General features: G+C 25.7%; 2 protein-coding genes across 3 annotated transcripts in view; one reads left to right on the top strand and one right to left on the bottom strand.

Annotated features, from left to right (window-relative positions):
• Positions 1-3,778, top strand: part of LOC145849134 (centrosomal protein of 290 kDa-like) — a 36,213-nt gene extending 32,435 nt beyond the window's left edge. For both annotated transcript variants that reach the window (XM_082954231.1, XM_082954230.1), the window contains exons 59-63: positions 152-276; positions 343-484; positions 693-769; positions 978-1,068; positions 3,067-3,778. In XM_082954231.1, coding sequence (XP_082810357.1) covers positions 152-276; positions 343-484; positions 693-769; positions 978-1,068; positions 3,067-3,339 — 708 coding nt within the window. In that variant the 3' untranslated portion in view covers positions 3,340-3,778. The remainder of the gene's footprint in view (positions 1-151; positions 277-342; positions 485-692; positions 770-977; positions 1,069-3,066) is intronic.
• A 6,229-nt stretch (positions 3,779-10,007) lies between these two features.
• Positions 10,008-15,730, bottom strand: LOC145830362 (polyribonucleotide 5'-hydroxyl-kinase Clp1-like). Its single transcript, XM_082938261.1, has 9 exons — positions 15,426-15,730; positions 15,028-15,136; positions 14,701-14,837; positions 14,276-14,423; positions 13,099-13,211; positions 12,458-12,651; positions 11,651-11,830; positions 11,172-11,341; positions 10,008-10,391 (listed from the first exon to the last, which is right to left on the bottom strand). Exons 1-9 carry the CDS (start codon positions 15,593-15,595, stop codon positions 10,302-10,304), a joined length of 1,311 nt encoding a protein of 436 aa, XP_082794387.1. The 5' UTR covers positions 15,596-15,730; the 3' UTR covers positions 10,008-10,301.
• Positions 15,731-16,757: the final 1,027 nt, after the last annotated feature.

Below are 16,757 nucleotides of genomic sequence, written 5' to 3'. Positions count from 1 at the left end.
TCTTTTATTGTACTTTTTTATACAAATAGTTTTTACTTATTCCAATTATTATTTTAATTAATCTAGCTATATGAATCAACGTAGGGTGTTTATTTTTCATTATATTTTTTCTCAAAGTTAAACAAGTAGTTAATATAAAACATAACTTTAGTCAGCAAAGGAAAAATTATCAAAAGAGCTGGAAGAAACTAAGAAGAAGTTAATAGCTGCTGAAAATAAAGCTCCTAAAATTACTGGTGCCGGGCACAAAGGGTATCAGTCGGCTATTACTGCCAAGTAGTTTGCTTTAATTCAAACTTTCATATTTTCAATGACTGTAAAATAAAAATAAAATCATTCTAGAATGCTGGAAAGTAAACTCAAGAAGTTAGAGAAAGAATTGAAGTTGAAAACCGAAAAGTTAGAGCAGTTTGAAAACAACATTACAGAAAATATGAAAGACAAAAGTGCATTAGTTGAGGAAAACAATCAATTGAAAGAACAAGTAAATATAAACTTATATGTGACAGATGAAAAATTGAGTGATTTAATTTAGTGGCCAGTCTAAAAAACTCTTATTATTTTAAAAAAATTTTAGGCTTTGTCATATACAACAGTAGTCGCTTACAATGGTTCTTGTACAAAACCACTTTATATATTTAAGTTTAAATTTTTAAGACAAATACAATATAATTATAATTTTTCATTTTTAGGTTGAAGTTTTAGAGCGTTTTCCGCCGGGGGCAGGAGAGAGTGACACGGAATTAGTTAGAGAGCTGCAAGTTACTAGGTTTGGTGTTCACTTTTATTTTGCACATAAATTTTTTTATATTTCTCTACTTAATAAAAAAAATGGCGATTTTGTAAAATAAACTTAAGTTCTTAATTTTTTTTTTGCGAAAAAAGTATGTTAAGTTTTAAAATTATTATTGATTGTAAAATTGTAAAAATTTAATTTTTTATGCGTTAATAAAAATTAATGCTGTGAAATTTATAAGACTTTCTGTTGCTCGACTGGAAAATGAGAACAACAACTTAAACGAAGTCGTAAGCATTCTTAAAAACAAAATAGAAAATGAATTTCAAAGTGTTAGTTTATTTATTTTTATTTAGTAGTTAATTTTCAATTTAAAACTTAAATATACAATTGATAATTAAAAGAACGACTTGTGTTTTTTAAATTAATTGAATTTTTTGTTCTTTCTAATTTAAGCTAAAATAATTATTCACAGCTAAATTAATTTTTAAGATATTTAACTAGTTGTACAGCTCGTATATGTTTTGTATTTTTAAGTAAACATTTTCAACTGCCTATAAGTTGTATAATTATTTTGATAAAATATAAACTATTTAATTTTATCTTCTTTTTTTCAAGTAACTCATTTAAAGTAAAGATTACTATTAAATTTGATGTTTTACAATTTACAAAAAAAAACTGTAGTAAAAGTAAATTTATAGATACATGTTTTTTTAAATTTTAATAAACAGTAGTTTTATTAAAACACTTAGAGTTTATGTTTTTATTTGTTTGCAAAACAATAATGCTAAATTGATATATTTTAAAAAATAAGTTAAATATTATTTGTTGAACCATATTTTTTGTTGAAAGTTCTTGATAAAACTACATTTTTACTGTTATATCATAGTTTTTTGTAAGTTTTAAAATTTTGTAAACACTATGTTAGAGACAGTTTTAGTGTACGTCAAGAAGTTTAATTTCCAGTATTTTTTTTGTGAACAATGATTAATTTTTGTTTCTCAATTCTTTTCCATCATTTAAGAGTTTTTTGGTTTTAAGAAATATGACTTTCATTTTAAGACTTAAATTAAAAAAATTATTATGATGCCCATTAACTTATGATTTTAGTAGAATTTGAAAAATTTTATATAAACTCCTAACTTTTTTGTTTTCATCAGGGTTGCCACTAAACCTGGAATCCTGGATAAACCTGGAATTTGACAATTTAGGCTAAAAACCTTGAATTTGAAAATTAAAAAAAAAAACTGGAAAAACCTAAAATTTTAAACATTTTTTTCATGTTAAGTTTTTTGATTTAGCACAAAAAATCTATCATATAGATAAAGTATTTTTTGTGATCGTATTTTTTTTTTATATAAAAATACATTTAAACTAGCTTTACAGTATATTTTCAATGTTGCTACACTACTTAACACAGTTTTAAATCAAAAACTTAACTTTAAACTAAAAGTAGACCCAAAAACGAGTACTTTGTCAGTGTAAAGTAAGTTGTCAGCAAATATTTTATCTTATATTGTTTTTGTGAGAATTTTATGCATTAACTTGATTGTTGCTTCAACTTAAAGTTTGCAAAGTTTTAGTATGTTATATATGTTTTTTTTGAAAAAAACTTTTTCTAGTATTTAGCTACATGTTTTGTGCTTTACAACCGGTTTAACACTTAAAATAAGTTTGATTAGAATAAATTAAACTATTTATAATTTTTTCAGCATATATTTGACATATTAAGATGTATGAGCTATTATACTGTAATTCAGGTTTTCCCAAACTTTATTTCATAACGCCTCCTTCTCAAAAAAAAACTTCCCTTAAATACGCCTAGAACTTTTTTCTTTTCTTTTTGCTTTTCACCATCAACTCCAGAACAAAAAGTGTAAACTTAAAATTATAGCGTTATGGCACCTTTACCAGTCACGTCCTCCTTTAGCCCCTTTGCAGCTATGGCCCCCTGAATTTCTAAAATGGCCTATTTTGGGAAACCCTACTCTAGTTCAAGCTTTATTTTTAAGTTATCAGTAAAATAGTTTTAACCTAATTATAAAATTATTAATTTAGTATCGATCAAAATATTTAATATATTGAAATACTTCACTAAGTTACTAATTAATCAATTTAACTTTATAACTCCCTTGCATAACATAAATTATATTATCAATTTGAATTCAGTTTTGTAATAGTTTTTAAACTCTATTAAAAGTTTTCTAAATATATAAACATTATTTAAATATTTTTTCCACATGTTCTAGTTATTTTCTATCGAAAGTCTGAAAAGTATGTTCGATAAAATTATTTTTGTGGTTTTAAACAAAATAGTCTTTTATTTATAGAGTGATGAAATGAACAAGTTCAAAAAAGAAAAATCTAAAATAATAAATGAGTTGAAAGAAAAAGTCGACCAAAACAAGTCTTTACAAAGCAAAATTGAAAACTTGCAAAATGAACTCAACCAGTTTGATGAGAACTTTTTTGAAGAAATAGAAGATTTGAAGTACAATTACTCCGAGTCTGTCAAGAAGAATGTTTTGTACGAGGACCAACTTAGAAATTATTCGCAACAATACGGATTCTCAGTCAGCCTACCTTCAATTGACAGTGATTAATTCCGTAGGAAAGTAAAAATACTTCTTTTCATTGATTACTTTATTATTTTTTATACTGTTACTATTTGGTTTTTTACATCAAATTTTTTTTTTATTGTAATAAGTCTTTGTTGCACATATAATAACCTATGCAGTCAAATGTTTACAAAAATTACCGTTTCAGAGTTATAAGTTTTATTAAAAATGTCGTTAAACTTTATTAAATATGTCTTTTTTAATAGCTTACACTTTTATGTCATATTTTTTATGTACTTTCTTTAATGATTCATTTTTTAACTTGTTTTTTATTGTGCCAATGATTTAAATTACTAACTTAAATTTAAATTTAAGTACAAATCGATTACAAAAAGTTTTGTTTAAGTGAACTATTTTTGTTAGTCAGTAGGAGTCTTTTTATTTAAATAAAACTTATATAGATTGAAATATAAGTTTTAAGTTATCCTACATTATAAAAAGACTTCATTTTGTTATGCAAAAATGTATTTTTTACTAAAATACATTATTCATTATTGAAAACTAAAAATTCTTTTATATAATATAAATATAAGTATAAGTAATTCTTTAAAAAAAGAATATTTTAATAAAATTTAACTTATATTTATAAGCTTTTTGTTCTATTTAAGATGCTAGTAACATATTTATATAAGTTATTGGTACTTAAGTACTAGATCAGTGCTTCTGAACCTTTTTCTAGTGGCGGAACCCTTTTCCTAATTTTAACTTTTCCGCGGAACCCCTAATTTAATTTTACATAAATGTTTAATATAATATTTACTCAAAACCAAAAGAATTTCAGTGAAAAACTAATTTTTTAGCAAAACTATATCATTTTCAGAAATCATACCAATTGTAATAGTATTAAGTCGAGTCAAACTCAAAGTGCGCCAGAGGCAATAGGTATTTTATGATTCTATAATAAATAAACGAAAGCAAACATGATTAATCGCAACGTCATAAAAATCATTCCTTGCATAATAAAAACAAAATGAGAGCTACAAACAATAGCGAAATAAACATGAACCTAATCGAATTCACAGATTACTGTAATAAACAGGTAAAATGCCTAACGAAAATTAAATAAAAAACATTTAGTGCGAAACTTGAACTTGTCTCTTAGCAAGAAGCATGTCAATGCGCGACTGGATTTAGGATAGACTGAGACGGAGACAGGTAGATAAGGTTGGAGTCAGCATACAGTTCCTTTGCTTCGTTTTAATGTTTGTTACATGCGAAAAGCCGGACTCGCAAAGATAAGTGGTGGTGAATGGTAAAATAAATTTTACTGCGCTCTTTGCTAAAACGGGGTACTCTGAAATTGCACATATCCAAAAATCTAAAAGCTCCTTCCCTTTGAAACTCAATTTTAAATTGCTATCTTCAGATAGTTGCATCAATTCGTCTTTTGTATCTGTAGGAAGATTCACTTCTTCTGAAGCAATATCAAACATAAAAGGATTTAAAATCCATAAATTTCCGATGCGAACATCTTCAGGAAAATAATGTTGAAACTTTATAGACCAAAGATCAAAGTGGTTGTATATTTCGTCAGAGAAGATGAACTCTATGCATTTTTCATGGGCCTCATCAAACCGGTGAAACATCGCAAAATTACCATTGCTAACCTTTTTCTTTTCTATTAAAGTTAATTCTATTTTTAAACAACTCAATCTTGTCTGTCATGACAAAAATGAAATTTTGCTCCCCTTGCATGCTTAAGTTCATTGCTCCTACATTGTTTGCTTTAGTGATAATACCAGTATTTTCATGACTTCACTAAAAATAGAAATTCAAAATTTTGCAAAAATTTGCGTAACCAGGACACCTATTAATAATGAATACCCATTTAAAGTCCTACCGCTTGATACACACTAAGCAGATCAATAAATGCTATAATTATATATGTTTTCCATTTTATGTGCTCCATTTTTTTTGAAGTTTTATGATTTATGTTTTTTTTTTCAAATTTCTTTTTTAAATTTCGATAGGCTTCGCGGAACCCCTGAGAGACGTCGCGGAACCCTAGGGTTCCGCGGAACCCTATTTCAGAAGCACTGTACTAGATTATACTACTAAAAATTAACAAGATAAAAACATTTAAAAAAAATGGTTTTATTGGTTATAACTTGTTGCTTTTAACAAATTTTAGAAATTAGTGTCTAACTTTTGTCCAGCATTACTTTAAGTTTTGTTTTTTCTAACTTATGTGCGCAAAAGTATGTCTAAGATAAAAAATAAAATAACAATAAGTATAATTTTCACTTTATGTATTAGTGGTCAATTTAAGATAAAAAATTATTTTTTATGTACATTTCTTCGAAAATTTTTATTAAAATATACTTTTAAAATATTTTTTTTTTTAATTTAAATACCTGATTGAAAAATATTAGCTAACATAATTCACCTTTTTTAACATAAATAAAGTTATACTTTTTTGAACTAACAGTATAACTAAAGTTCTAGTATATTAATTTTATTTTTACTCTAACAGTCAATTCTGTACACTTTGTTGTTCGTGTATCCTTATATAAGCATTGACAAATAGGACAACTAATAATCAAAAAGGAATAATTCTAAACAATAACCAAATAAATCTGGAAGGATAACCGCTTATCATAAAGCAAACAAACAACATTGTCCTCCACTCCAAAGAGCACAACAGTTAACCAAAAATACTTAACATATCCGATCTGATGAGAAAAATTGCTCGTTAAAAACATTAAAAAAAACACACTTGATATGTGCACTCTACAAGAAAAATACTGCTAAACAACAACTAGACAATAATGTAAAACTAAATTAACTACACTTAAAAGGTTTTCTTAATTATTATTGTTTAGTTTTTTTTCTTGTTTGTATTAAAAAGCAAGTGTTAGTAGAGTAATAATATTAAAACGTTAAATTCATAGAAAACAATGAGATCAATTTAAAAGAGCTATAAATAAATATAAGTTAACTAGTATTATGCTTCATTTCAATGTTAACAATGAGTTTTATATATTTATCACTAAAATATTACTATAACTGAGCTTATATATTTAGTAGAAATATATACGTTAAAGCTATCATTACATCTTATTCATTCTATTTGAAGATTTGTTTTAACTAAAAGTTGTAAGTTATAACAATCAAGTATTTTAATTTAACAATTTTTTTTTTTAATTTACAGTCATACCACACAAACGCTTATTAAAAAAAAGTTTGAACTAGGGTTGCTATACACTTAATAAGTTCAGATAGTTAACATTAAAGATAATCTAAAATTTAAAAACCAGCTTTAAAAAAGAAAAATTGAACTTGAAATTTTTCCTTAAATATTAACTTGTTTTCCGTCAAAAAATCATAGAATTTCCCTGAATTTCTATTCAATTTAATGAGATAATTTATAAAATTTCAACAAACCCCCGCCCTAACTTTCTATAATTTTTTTAATGGCTTTTTTTTAGTACAACAATTTAAACATGATAAAAAAAAATTATGTGAATCTTGTTAAACAGCATTCTTTGTCATAAATTGATTTCGGTAAATAATCACAAAAAAAAAAAAGAGTCAAGAATTAATATCAAGCAACAGTATGCTTTTTTGAGTAAGTATATACAATTATTAACCTTTATAGTACATTTTTTAAACATAGATAAGATTTTAATAAGATAACCGAACTTTTTTTTTCTACACCAGGTCTTAGGACCAAATCCTTCAAAAACCAATATATGTTCCACTGTATTTAGAGCTATAACATCAATACGTAAATTTTGTTTTTAGTTATCATTCCAACTTAATTTAGTGAAACTGTGTCAATACGCTTTGTGGTTTACTTTGACTAAAACATTGTCAAAACTTTCTTTAACTTATTTGGACTTTTTTTAACACCCATGTTATTTATTACTTAAACCCGCTATGATACTTTGTTCAATATGACCCCTATTGCCTATTGGTTTTCCTAACCCCTTTTTCTTTATGGTTATGGGTAAAAACTCAAAGGCTTTTAAATGGACAGATAGTAAATGTGAGTTAAAAGTTAAATGCAAGGTTTGTTGTAAAATTTTCTAGATCTACTGTTAAGTAAAATTATTTTTATAACAAAAATGACAAAACTATAAGAATGTGCAATAAAATGTGATAAATACTACGTTAAACATAAAATTTAAAATGTATACAAGAAAATTTGTTTGAGTATACTGTTTATTGAACGATAAAAAAGCGCTCAAAAAGATCGGTCGAAGGACCTGGTGTACAAAGGAACCTTTCGGTTATCGAGTCGTACACCACATGCTTATAAAGTTTCTTACGAGCTATTACACATAGTTTTTTTTATCATTTAAATATTTAGATCTTTAGTAATGAACAATCCATTAAACGAAAAGAAAAATGAAAGAAAATAAAACTAAACGAAAATTAACATAATTTTGTGTTTAATAATGTACTATTAATCTTGTTTAGTAACATGCATATGAAGTAAATTACTGTCTTTTACTTAAATAACTGTTACCTAAAAGACTGGTGATTCTTTACCTTGAGGACGCCATGTAGGGTGAAGTGTACAACCACAATTAAAACCATAGTAAAGTTTATACTTAACTTATAACAAATGCAGATATATATACTACTTATAAATACTAGACTTGACATAAATAAACGTATTGTATAAAGAACCATTAAAAAAAAAGTTATAAAAACTTTAGTATAGAATATTTTCTATAATTAGAGTTAAAGCCTTAAACACAGTTAGGTATAATAATATATTATAAGAATATTCTTTATGAAATGCAAAAAATAATATTACATTTAACTACTAAGAATTTAAATAAAAAAAAATTCTTATAAGAAATAATATTGTTTGAAAAAGAACTTTACATTAAACAACTAAAAATACAAATGTCTATTTCAATAACATGTTAGCAGCAGCAAGATGGTATAGAATGAATCTTTGCTCAATCTGATGATTATTTATAGATAAATCGGTTAAAAATCTAAGATTTTCTTTGATTACGTTTTTTAGCTTTAAATATTTGACTAAGAATTGAATAAAACTTTTTTATACCTAGACAATTAGTATTAAAAAAATGCGTTAAGAGTTTAGAATAACCTTAATAATTTGTAAAAATTATTTATTTCATTGAAATATTTAAGATTTATAAATAATTCGCAAATCGGTCCAGGACACAAGTCAATTGTTTTTACTAGTGATTTTTTTTCCCTGCATCAGTTAATTTAAATATTTAAAAAAAGTTATCATAAATGTTTGATTGTTTTTCTAATCTTCAAGATGAGCTAGTAAATAGAAATAGTTTCAAATAAAGTTTTGATTTGTTTTCTTAATATTATAAGTAAAATGGCCAAGATTCTACTGTGTTTAGAGCTTTGATATTAATATGCAAAAAAAAATTTTTTTTGCTAATGTTCCAACTTAATTTAGTTATTGGAGATAAGTTCAAAACTATATTCACGATTTAGGTGTAAAAGAGTCAAAGATAACTTCTTTTGAAACACAAATTGTTTTTCTTAAGAGAAAGGGTATTTAAAATATTTTTAGTTGATATTACATCTTATACCTTTGTGTTTACAATGTTTATCTTTTTTATAGTAATATATAACTTTTTAGTAAACTAATTTAAAAAAAACCCATATTCAATCTCTTTTTTATTACGTTTGTTCCAATTTTTTATGGGTTGCACAGGAAACCAATCAAAACACGCCACTGATCAACTTATTTATATGTGTAAAATACTATCTTTAAGTATAAGCATTGAAATTAAGATTGTAGGTAGCTAGCTAAGTTACCGTAACAAAACAGTACACTGCTAATTTAGAGTACAAAAAATAGCACTGTGATTAACATGTTTTTTAAATTATAAACAAGTTAACGACTTTTTTCAAATAGAAAGTATTTTTCCAATCCTAGTTGCTAAAATTGTTGCTGGTGCAGTTCATAGATCTAATCTATACTGCTCAAATAAAACTGACTTTGCAAAGCAATCAGTTTATTTTTTACTTAATCCTCAGTATTATGTAAGTTGACCTCATTTGATAAATAATCATAAATGTTAAAAAATAAATATGCTAAACTATTAAATTCAATTAGTAGGTTACTATGTTTTTTACTATCTTTTAAATAATTTTATTTTGAGACTTTTTTTGATAAACTAAGCTAAAACAAAAAGAAAAATTAATTTTCAATCTTTATAACAATTTTGGTAAAATATATAATGTATTTTTTACTTATTTAAAGCACAACTATGTCCAGTTGGTCATTTAAAAAGCACTACATTATAGATAAATAAAAGTAAAAATCGTAAATTAGTACCTCGAACCCAGTTTTCTTTATTTTTATAAGAATTTTAGAACTAAAATAGGAGATATTATTTTTGTCATAAATTAGCATACTTTTGTACAAAACTTTTATTAACTTGTTTCCAAAAAAAAAATACAAAACCTTATACAAATTACAAAGTTTATGCTATACAGTTTAAAGTAAAAACAACACTAAAAGTTTTAAAAAATGAGTTTATTTAGCTAAAAAATAAGTAAAGTTCAATTTTTTTTAATTATATCAATTATTTATCATTAAACTTTACGTTTTAAAATGAACAATTAAAGTTCTCAGCTCAAATAAATGTAAATGAAAAGTTATTGAAAAAAAAAAATTAGAAAATATTTCAACAAAACTGTAAATAAACTATTTAATTCATGAAACTAAAAGTTATAATTATTTACATACCATGTAAAAATTGGTCACAATAATTAAAAAATATTTTTTGCAATAATGCAATAACAATTAAAATATAATTTATAACATTTCTCACTTCATGTATTAAAAAAGCAACAAGTTATTTATATTCAAAGCTAAAAAAATATTGTAACTTGTTATATTATTTTAATAACAAAATCACTTCGTTTTAAGTTCAACATAAAAAGTAAAGAAGAACACACAATTTGCCTAAGAAACAAAACAAGTTAGTTTGGAATCAACTTTTCTCAACGAATCTCATGTTTGATACAACAAGGTACTTGCTCGGAAAATTATCTTCACTTATTGGCGACATAACCTTCATCGTCTGCAATTTATTGTATAATAAATAAAAACCGAAAAGAGTAAACAAAGGGTGGCCACTGATTTATTTGAAGTTTTTTTAGATAAATATAGAATTATAAAACAACAAACAATTTCTAAAATAGAAAGAATAAGTAAATGGAACATTTATAAAAACTTCACAATATTTTTTGTAACAGTTTTGTTACTCATTAGTATACTATATCAGCAGCCTTACATGTAAAACAAGATGTTTTTTAAACTATTTTTTGTTCTATTTTCTTATTTTACAAAAATGTTGGTTCAAAGCAGCATCAAGTTAAATAAATTAACAATTAATTACTGCAAAAACATCAAGTTAAAAAAGAATTAAAGAATTTTCTAAACATCAGAAATATTTCACTAAAAAGTGTTTATTACTGTTTACAGAAAGGTACCTATTCACTATTTATTGAAGTTGTTATTTTTACTAGTCACATATATAAACATTTCTTATTTAGTTTTGTTAGATGTACAGAAAACAAGTAACAAATAAAAATATTTTCAATTGTTTGTTTTAATCTTTTTTTTTTATATAAAACATTTCATAACTTTTTTGTCTAGATTTTTAATATCTGTGATTTTCCAGGTTTTATGGCCACCTTCTGTATCAAAAAAATGTGTTATATAAAAAATATAATATAAAATTTTATATTTAACCTAGTGCAGCAAAAGCCTAAAACAAAAAAAAAAACATCCATAATGCTTACATTGCCTTTCAAGCAACTTGAAAAAACACATTAACTAACAGCACTTATGATCTTACCCTTTTGTTGACGTCAACGTCCAGAACGACGAGGAACAAGCCGATGTTGGTTTCGTTCAAGCACTCGTCCTCATCTTCCATCAGTGAAACCGACAGCAGGCAGTTGACAATGTCCTTGGTCGGCTCGATCAGCATCACACTGGTCGCCTTGTCCTCCTTTTCCTCGTAATCTGCACAAAAATGTTTGTGTTATTTAATAGTATTTAGATTTATTTTTTAATTTTTTTTTTTTGACTGATAAAACTTATTTAAAGTTTTTATAACTTACTAAAAATGACAACACTGATTATCTTTTTTTTTAATTGAAATTATTTTCTTTGTATATAGTTATATATCAAAAATGGAGCACAACCATTTGGTATCACAACCTAGTTTAAGTCTCATTTAAAAAAAATTAAGCTTTTTTTTGTTTTGCCACTTAACTTAGTGGACTAAAACACTTTATTTTATTTTGAAAAATATAGAAGTTTTTTACTGACTGCTTGGTAGGCAGGATTCCGGGATGTCGTCAATTCCAATTCTGTAAAGCATGATATCGTCGAAATTGAGATATACGGTGTGAGGAAAGAGGGGGTTCTCGTCTTTCGATCCATAAAAATACTTATGAATGGAATTATAACGGCTGTCCATTCGCGCTTGCCTTGTCTTTTCTTGAACTCCTAAAAAAATTGTATGACCGATTTGAAACAAACGAATATTACAGAACAAAACTACTTATGTCTGACACGTATGTATTAAATTTATTTAATAACTTCGCTACATAATACTTAAACTATGTAGAACTTAATCGTGTTTCGTTTAATGATTAGTTTTTATCATTAAATTTAGAATATTGTTATAAAACGATCAAAAACTTGAATCAATATTATAAATTATCATTAAATTTAAAGTATAAATATATGTTGAGAACTTTTTTTAAAGAGAATATTTTTTTAATGTATACGCATTTCAATTTTATACTACTTTACTTATTATCATTCTCAACAAAAAAGTGTTACTTGAAAATCTATTAAAATAAAGTTGTTTACATACGCTACTTACTACGATCTTTTTTAAAACAAAATCAAAAAATATTTCAAAAAATAAAGTTTAAAAAATGTGTTTTTAATGATAAAAATCTAAAAATTTATAGCCGAAAATTTATTTTATAAACAAACTTAATTAAAGCGGACTTAAACACTTTAAAATACAAAAAAGAATACTTAAAACCTGCAACGCTTTATCGGTACATATTTTAAACTCTCCTGTACACTGCTGTAAAAAATTTTTCAAGAAAAAAATCTCACCCGTGGACCTGGGATACTTGATGAGCTCGACGTCGTCGCTGAGGGCCCTGCGCAGCTTGTTGAACACCATCTCGTTGTTGACGCACACCACCACGCTCGGCGCGTACTCCCTGCAGATGTTCAGTATCGCCTCGTAGTTTTCGCCCTTCACCCCGGCGCACGTGTCGATGACGCACCCCGACGACGCGAAGTCCCTGTCGGTGTTTCGGCGGTTAGCATGTTGGCTGCTTTTACTTTAGTCGTGTTTAGAGAAGAGCGGCTTTTCAAATTCGAAAAGTATGTTAAAGTGTTTTCACAAAGAAAATAAAGTATTTAGTTTAAAACTCTGTGTAATTAAAATCAAGGAGGATAAAGAAGTCTACAAGAGTTATTTTAAACATTGTTTGAAAAAATAATTGCATAAGTACCGTCTTCCCTAAATTTATACTACAATCATTTCATAAAAATGTATATATAACGCAAAATAGAGAATTTTTATAATCTGTAAGTTTAAGCTTAAAGAGTTTTGTTATCCAATAGCAAAAAAAAAAAACATATAGAATCATTTTCTTTCTTACCTGTAGTTCTATTACTTAAAAAAAGTTAAATAATGAGAAAAAAACTTTTACAGCACTTATAAAATTAAATAATTATTAACTAACTGGTCAAGAGAACATTTAGTATCCCACACATCGGATAATCGCGCCAATAAAGTGTTGTAGAGATCAGGATTAGTTTGCAATGTGGTGTGCCCATAATGATACACTATTTGCTCCTAAAAGTAAAAGTGTTAAGTGAAATTGAAATTTGTAAAAGTTGTACTATCGACAGAATCACTAAAAATAATTTATCAAGGTTCAATTGATTTCTAGTTTAGAAAAGATCGAAACTAAAAAACTGAACTTTATCTATATCAAATTTTAGAAAAATAAAAAAAGTAATAATATATGTTTCTAGCTATGTGTTTTTTAAATATTTAGTAAAAGAAAAGAAAATTTATATATAACTAATGACATACAAAAGTAAAAACAGTCTGTTGAAAACATTTACAACTTCTATTGTAAAAACAATAAAGGTGATAGTGTTCATATGGTTTACCCTTATACTTAAAATAAAAAAGTAAATTAAAAACATTAAAGTTTTATAGATACATAATTGCCATAAAAAACTAGCCTGAGTTAAGCTTATAATTCGACTTAAATCAAGTAAATAAGTGAAGGTGGCCACGATGTATAAAGTCAAAGTAATAGCTGAGCTTCAATAGACTAAAAAAACTAAAATATTTCTTATGAAATTAATAGAAGTATTAAATAGCTTAAGTTAAACTTAAAATAATCTAATAGGCACAAAAAAAAATCCAGATTGCCTGAAAAAACTTGAACCTAGCCTGAGTTAAAGATAAAAAACTTTAAGAACTGTGATTTGCTGTATCAAGCTTGTGTTTTTTATATAAAAGTTATTATTGTACTTGAACAAAAAATAAATATTCAAACTTTTTAAACATAAATACAGTGCATAAGTTAAAGATGCAATAAATAATTTTCAAATTATGCTGTTTTCATTAGTAAATCATGTTTAAGAGCGTTGAAAACATTTGAGATAAACTAATTAAACTTTTATATGCTTTTAGTAAAACATTATAAGATATAGTGACAAATTTGTATGTGACTTTTAATTGTATATGAACAAATTGAATTCTTAATTTCTATTATTATTGATTTATCTATAATATTAAACTCAAGTCTTTCTATACACAGTAATAATTTTGTTACATTTTTTTCAAAAATTAAGCCCTGTCAAGTATTTCTAAAATTTTTACATAAATAAAACAAAACCAACTGAAGAATCCCATCCATTGACGGGACTTGCAAACTTTCGAGTAGTAAGAGCACAAATTGTTCCCGGTATCGCAATACTGTTGTTGCTGACATCCAGATCTATTAGAGTTGGTGCTCTACCTGACCTTACAGCCCAGTTGATCAGTTGCCTGTTAACAAAATTTTCAAAATATAAGTTGTATAACTTTATAACTTATTTAATAAAACAAGTTTTGTAATTTAAAGTGGTCAGATCACAAAACTAAAAAACGTAAATGTTAATTAAATTTAACTTAATAAATTTAAAAGTCTTTTAATTTTAAATTTAAATAAGTAGAAAGTTTGTGAACTATTACAGGCTTGCAACTAAGTTAATATAACCAAAAAGTTTTATTAATATAATACAGTTTCGAACCAGTTAATGCACGAGTTAAATCTTATTACTACCTGCAAAGAACGGATTTTCCAACTTCCAAGGAGCCCACTACCATGACACACGGTCCTCTTCTACCTTCCTTTGCGGCCTGATCTCTCATGTTTTCCAAAACTCCATGTATGTTAACAGCTAAAATGTTAGGGGTATCCTAAAATGATACAAAATTAAATTAACTTGGCTCTGATTGCTAAATCAAAACAATTTTTTTGCTTAAAATTTCTTAAACTGAAAAACTATCGCTTTATAAATATATCTACAATCAACTTAAAAAAATATTCAAGTAAAACTCTGGATTTAAATGTTGTTATGACAAAATGTCAACACTCATTTTCGCTTACCTTTGAGACGTACGCATCACTTACACACTTTTCATTGCCAGATAAGGTTACCGTTGCTCCATTAAAGCTGTAAACAGCAACACTAGCTTGGGATTGAAAGATGTAAGCCCTGTTATACATTGCAATGTATTTTACTTTTTTTGCAAAAAAATAAAAACCGTTATGAACTAAAATACTAAACAACTTTACTATTTTTTATTTCAGTCAGGTGTTTAAAAAAGCTTTTAGAATTCAAAACAATGTCAGTTTGTGGTAAAAAAATAAACTAGTTGCTCAAATTTATGCTTTTATTTACTAGTTAATCCTAAACCGAGTTAACAAAAACAACTCAAATAAAAAAGAAGTAAAGAAAATAATTTAAATCATTTAACTGTGAATACACGTAAAAAACTAATTACTTTTCCTTGACAATAGGAGATCCAAATATTTCAGCAGTTCCGTCAATGAGCTGCAAGTGGACTTCGGTGGAGTTTGACTCGACTTCGAAGCGCAATTCTTCTTCTTTTTCCAGAACAAAGGTGCTCGTGTTGCGTGAATCTTCAGATATTTCTTCTTTTGAGAGGCCCATTGTTAGTGTTTGTATAATTATTGTAACTTTTCAAAGTATTAGAAAGCAAATTAAAGTTATCTGAAAGGTAGTATTAATAATTGCGTTCCTTAATTAATGTGCTAACTATAGGTAAGAAAGTCGGTTACATGACAATTCAAATTCGGACAATTCAAATTCCGACAACTCAAATTCTTAAAAAAATAATTAGAAGACTATATCTCAAAAAGTAATTGAAATTTGAGAAAAATAAAAAATGTTTATGTAGACCTTATTAATATCTACAAGCCACTTTTTATTTTTTGCAAAATCTTAAATACTTTTTAAGATATTTTAAAACTACTAAAAATAACTATGTTTTTTACTTTATTTAAACCATATACCAAAAAGTATTCAATGTTTTGCAAAAAGAAAAAAATTGCTTGAAGATATTAATAGGACTTACATATGTATTTTTTATATTTGACAAATAGACATTACTTTTTTAGTTGTGGCCCTTTCAATTTTTTTTTAAGAATTTGAATTGTCGGAATTTGAATTGTCCGAATTTGAATAGTCGTGCACCCAAGAAAGTCAATAAAATAAACAAACTAAATAAACTCCCAAAACTAATCAAAAAAATTATTGTTTATTTGTAACAACTTTAACTAAATATACTAATGGTGAACTAAAACTAAATTTAACTCGTAAAATTTAAATTTGTTTAAAAAAATATTTAATATCGATAAACATTTTATTGATATCATTTAGATTGCCTAAAAACGAACTAAACTCATTGTTTTACTCTTGAATCTAAATATTAATTAACTTAGATCTTACTATAAATATAATTGGCATTCCTTTGATGTTTATCTAAGTAAAACACCAAAAAGAAACATTTAAACATCAAAAAATACAAAGAACAAAGTATGAGTTTCAATAGTTTAATCAACTGACATAATTTTTTTTGTAAAAAATCATGACTGTAAAGTGTACTTAAAATTTAAACGATAATATACCATAATGATTGAGAGCAAGTTTTCAACTGATTTTTTTATCATACTTTTGAAGAATTAGAATTCATAAATTACTAAAAAAATAATTACACAAAAATATTCATAAAAGTAATAATAAACAAAGTATAAATATATACACAGTACATTAATCATAATCTTTTTTTTTACTTTGAAAATTAAAGTTTTGA

The sequence above is a fragment of the Thalia democratica genome, chromosome 1, assembly GCF_965202585.1.
Source record: "Thalia democratica chromosome 1, ktThaDemo2.hap1.1, whole genome shotgun sequence".
Lineage (NCBI taxonomy): Eukaryota > Metazoa > Chordata > Thaliacea > Salpida > Salpidae > Thalia > Thalia democratica.
This window is presented reverse-complemented; position numbering and strand designations above follow the sequence as displayed.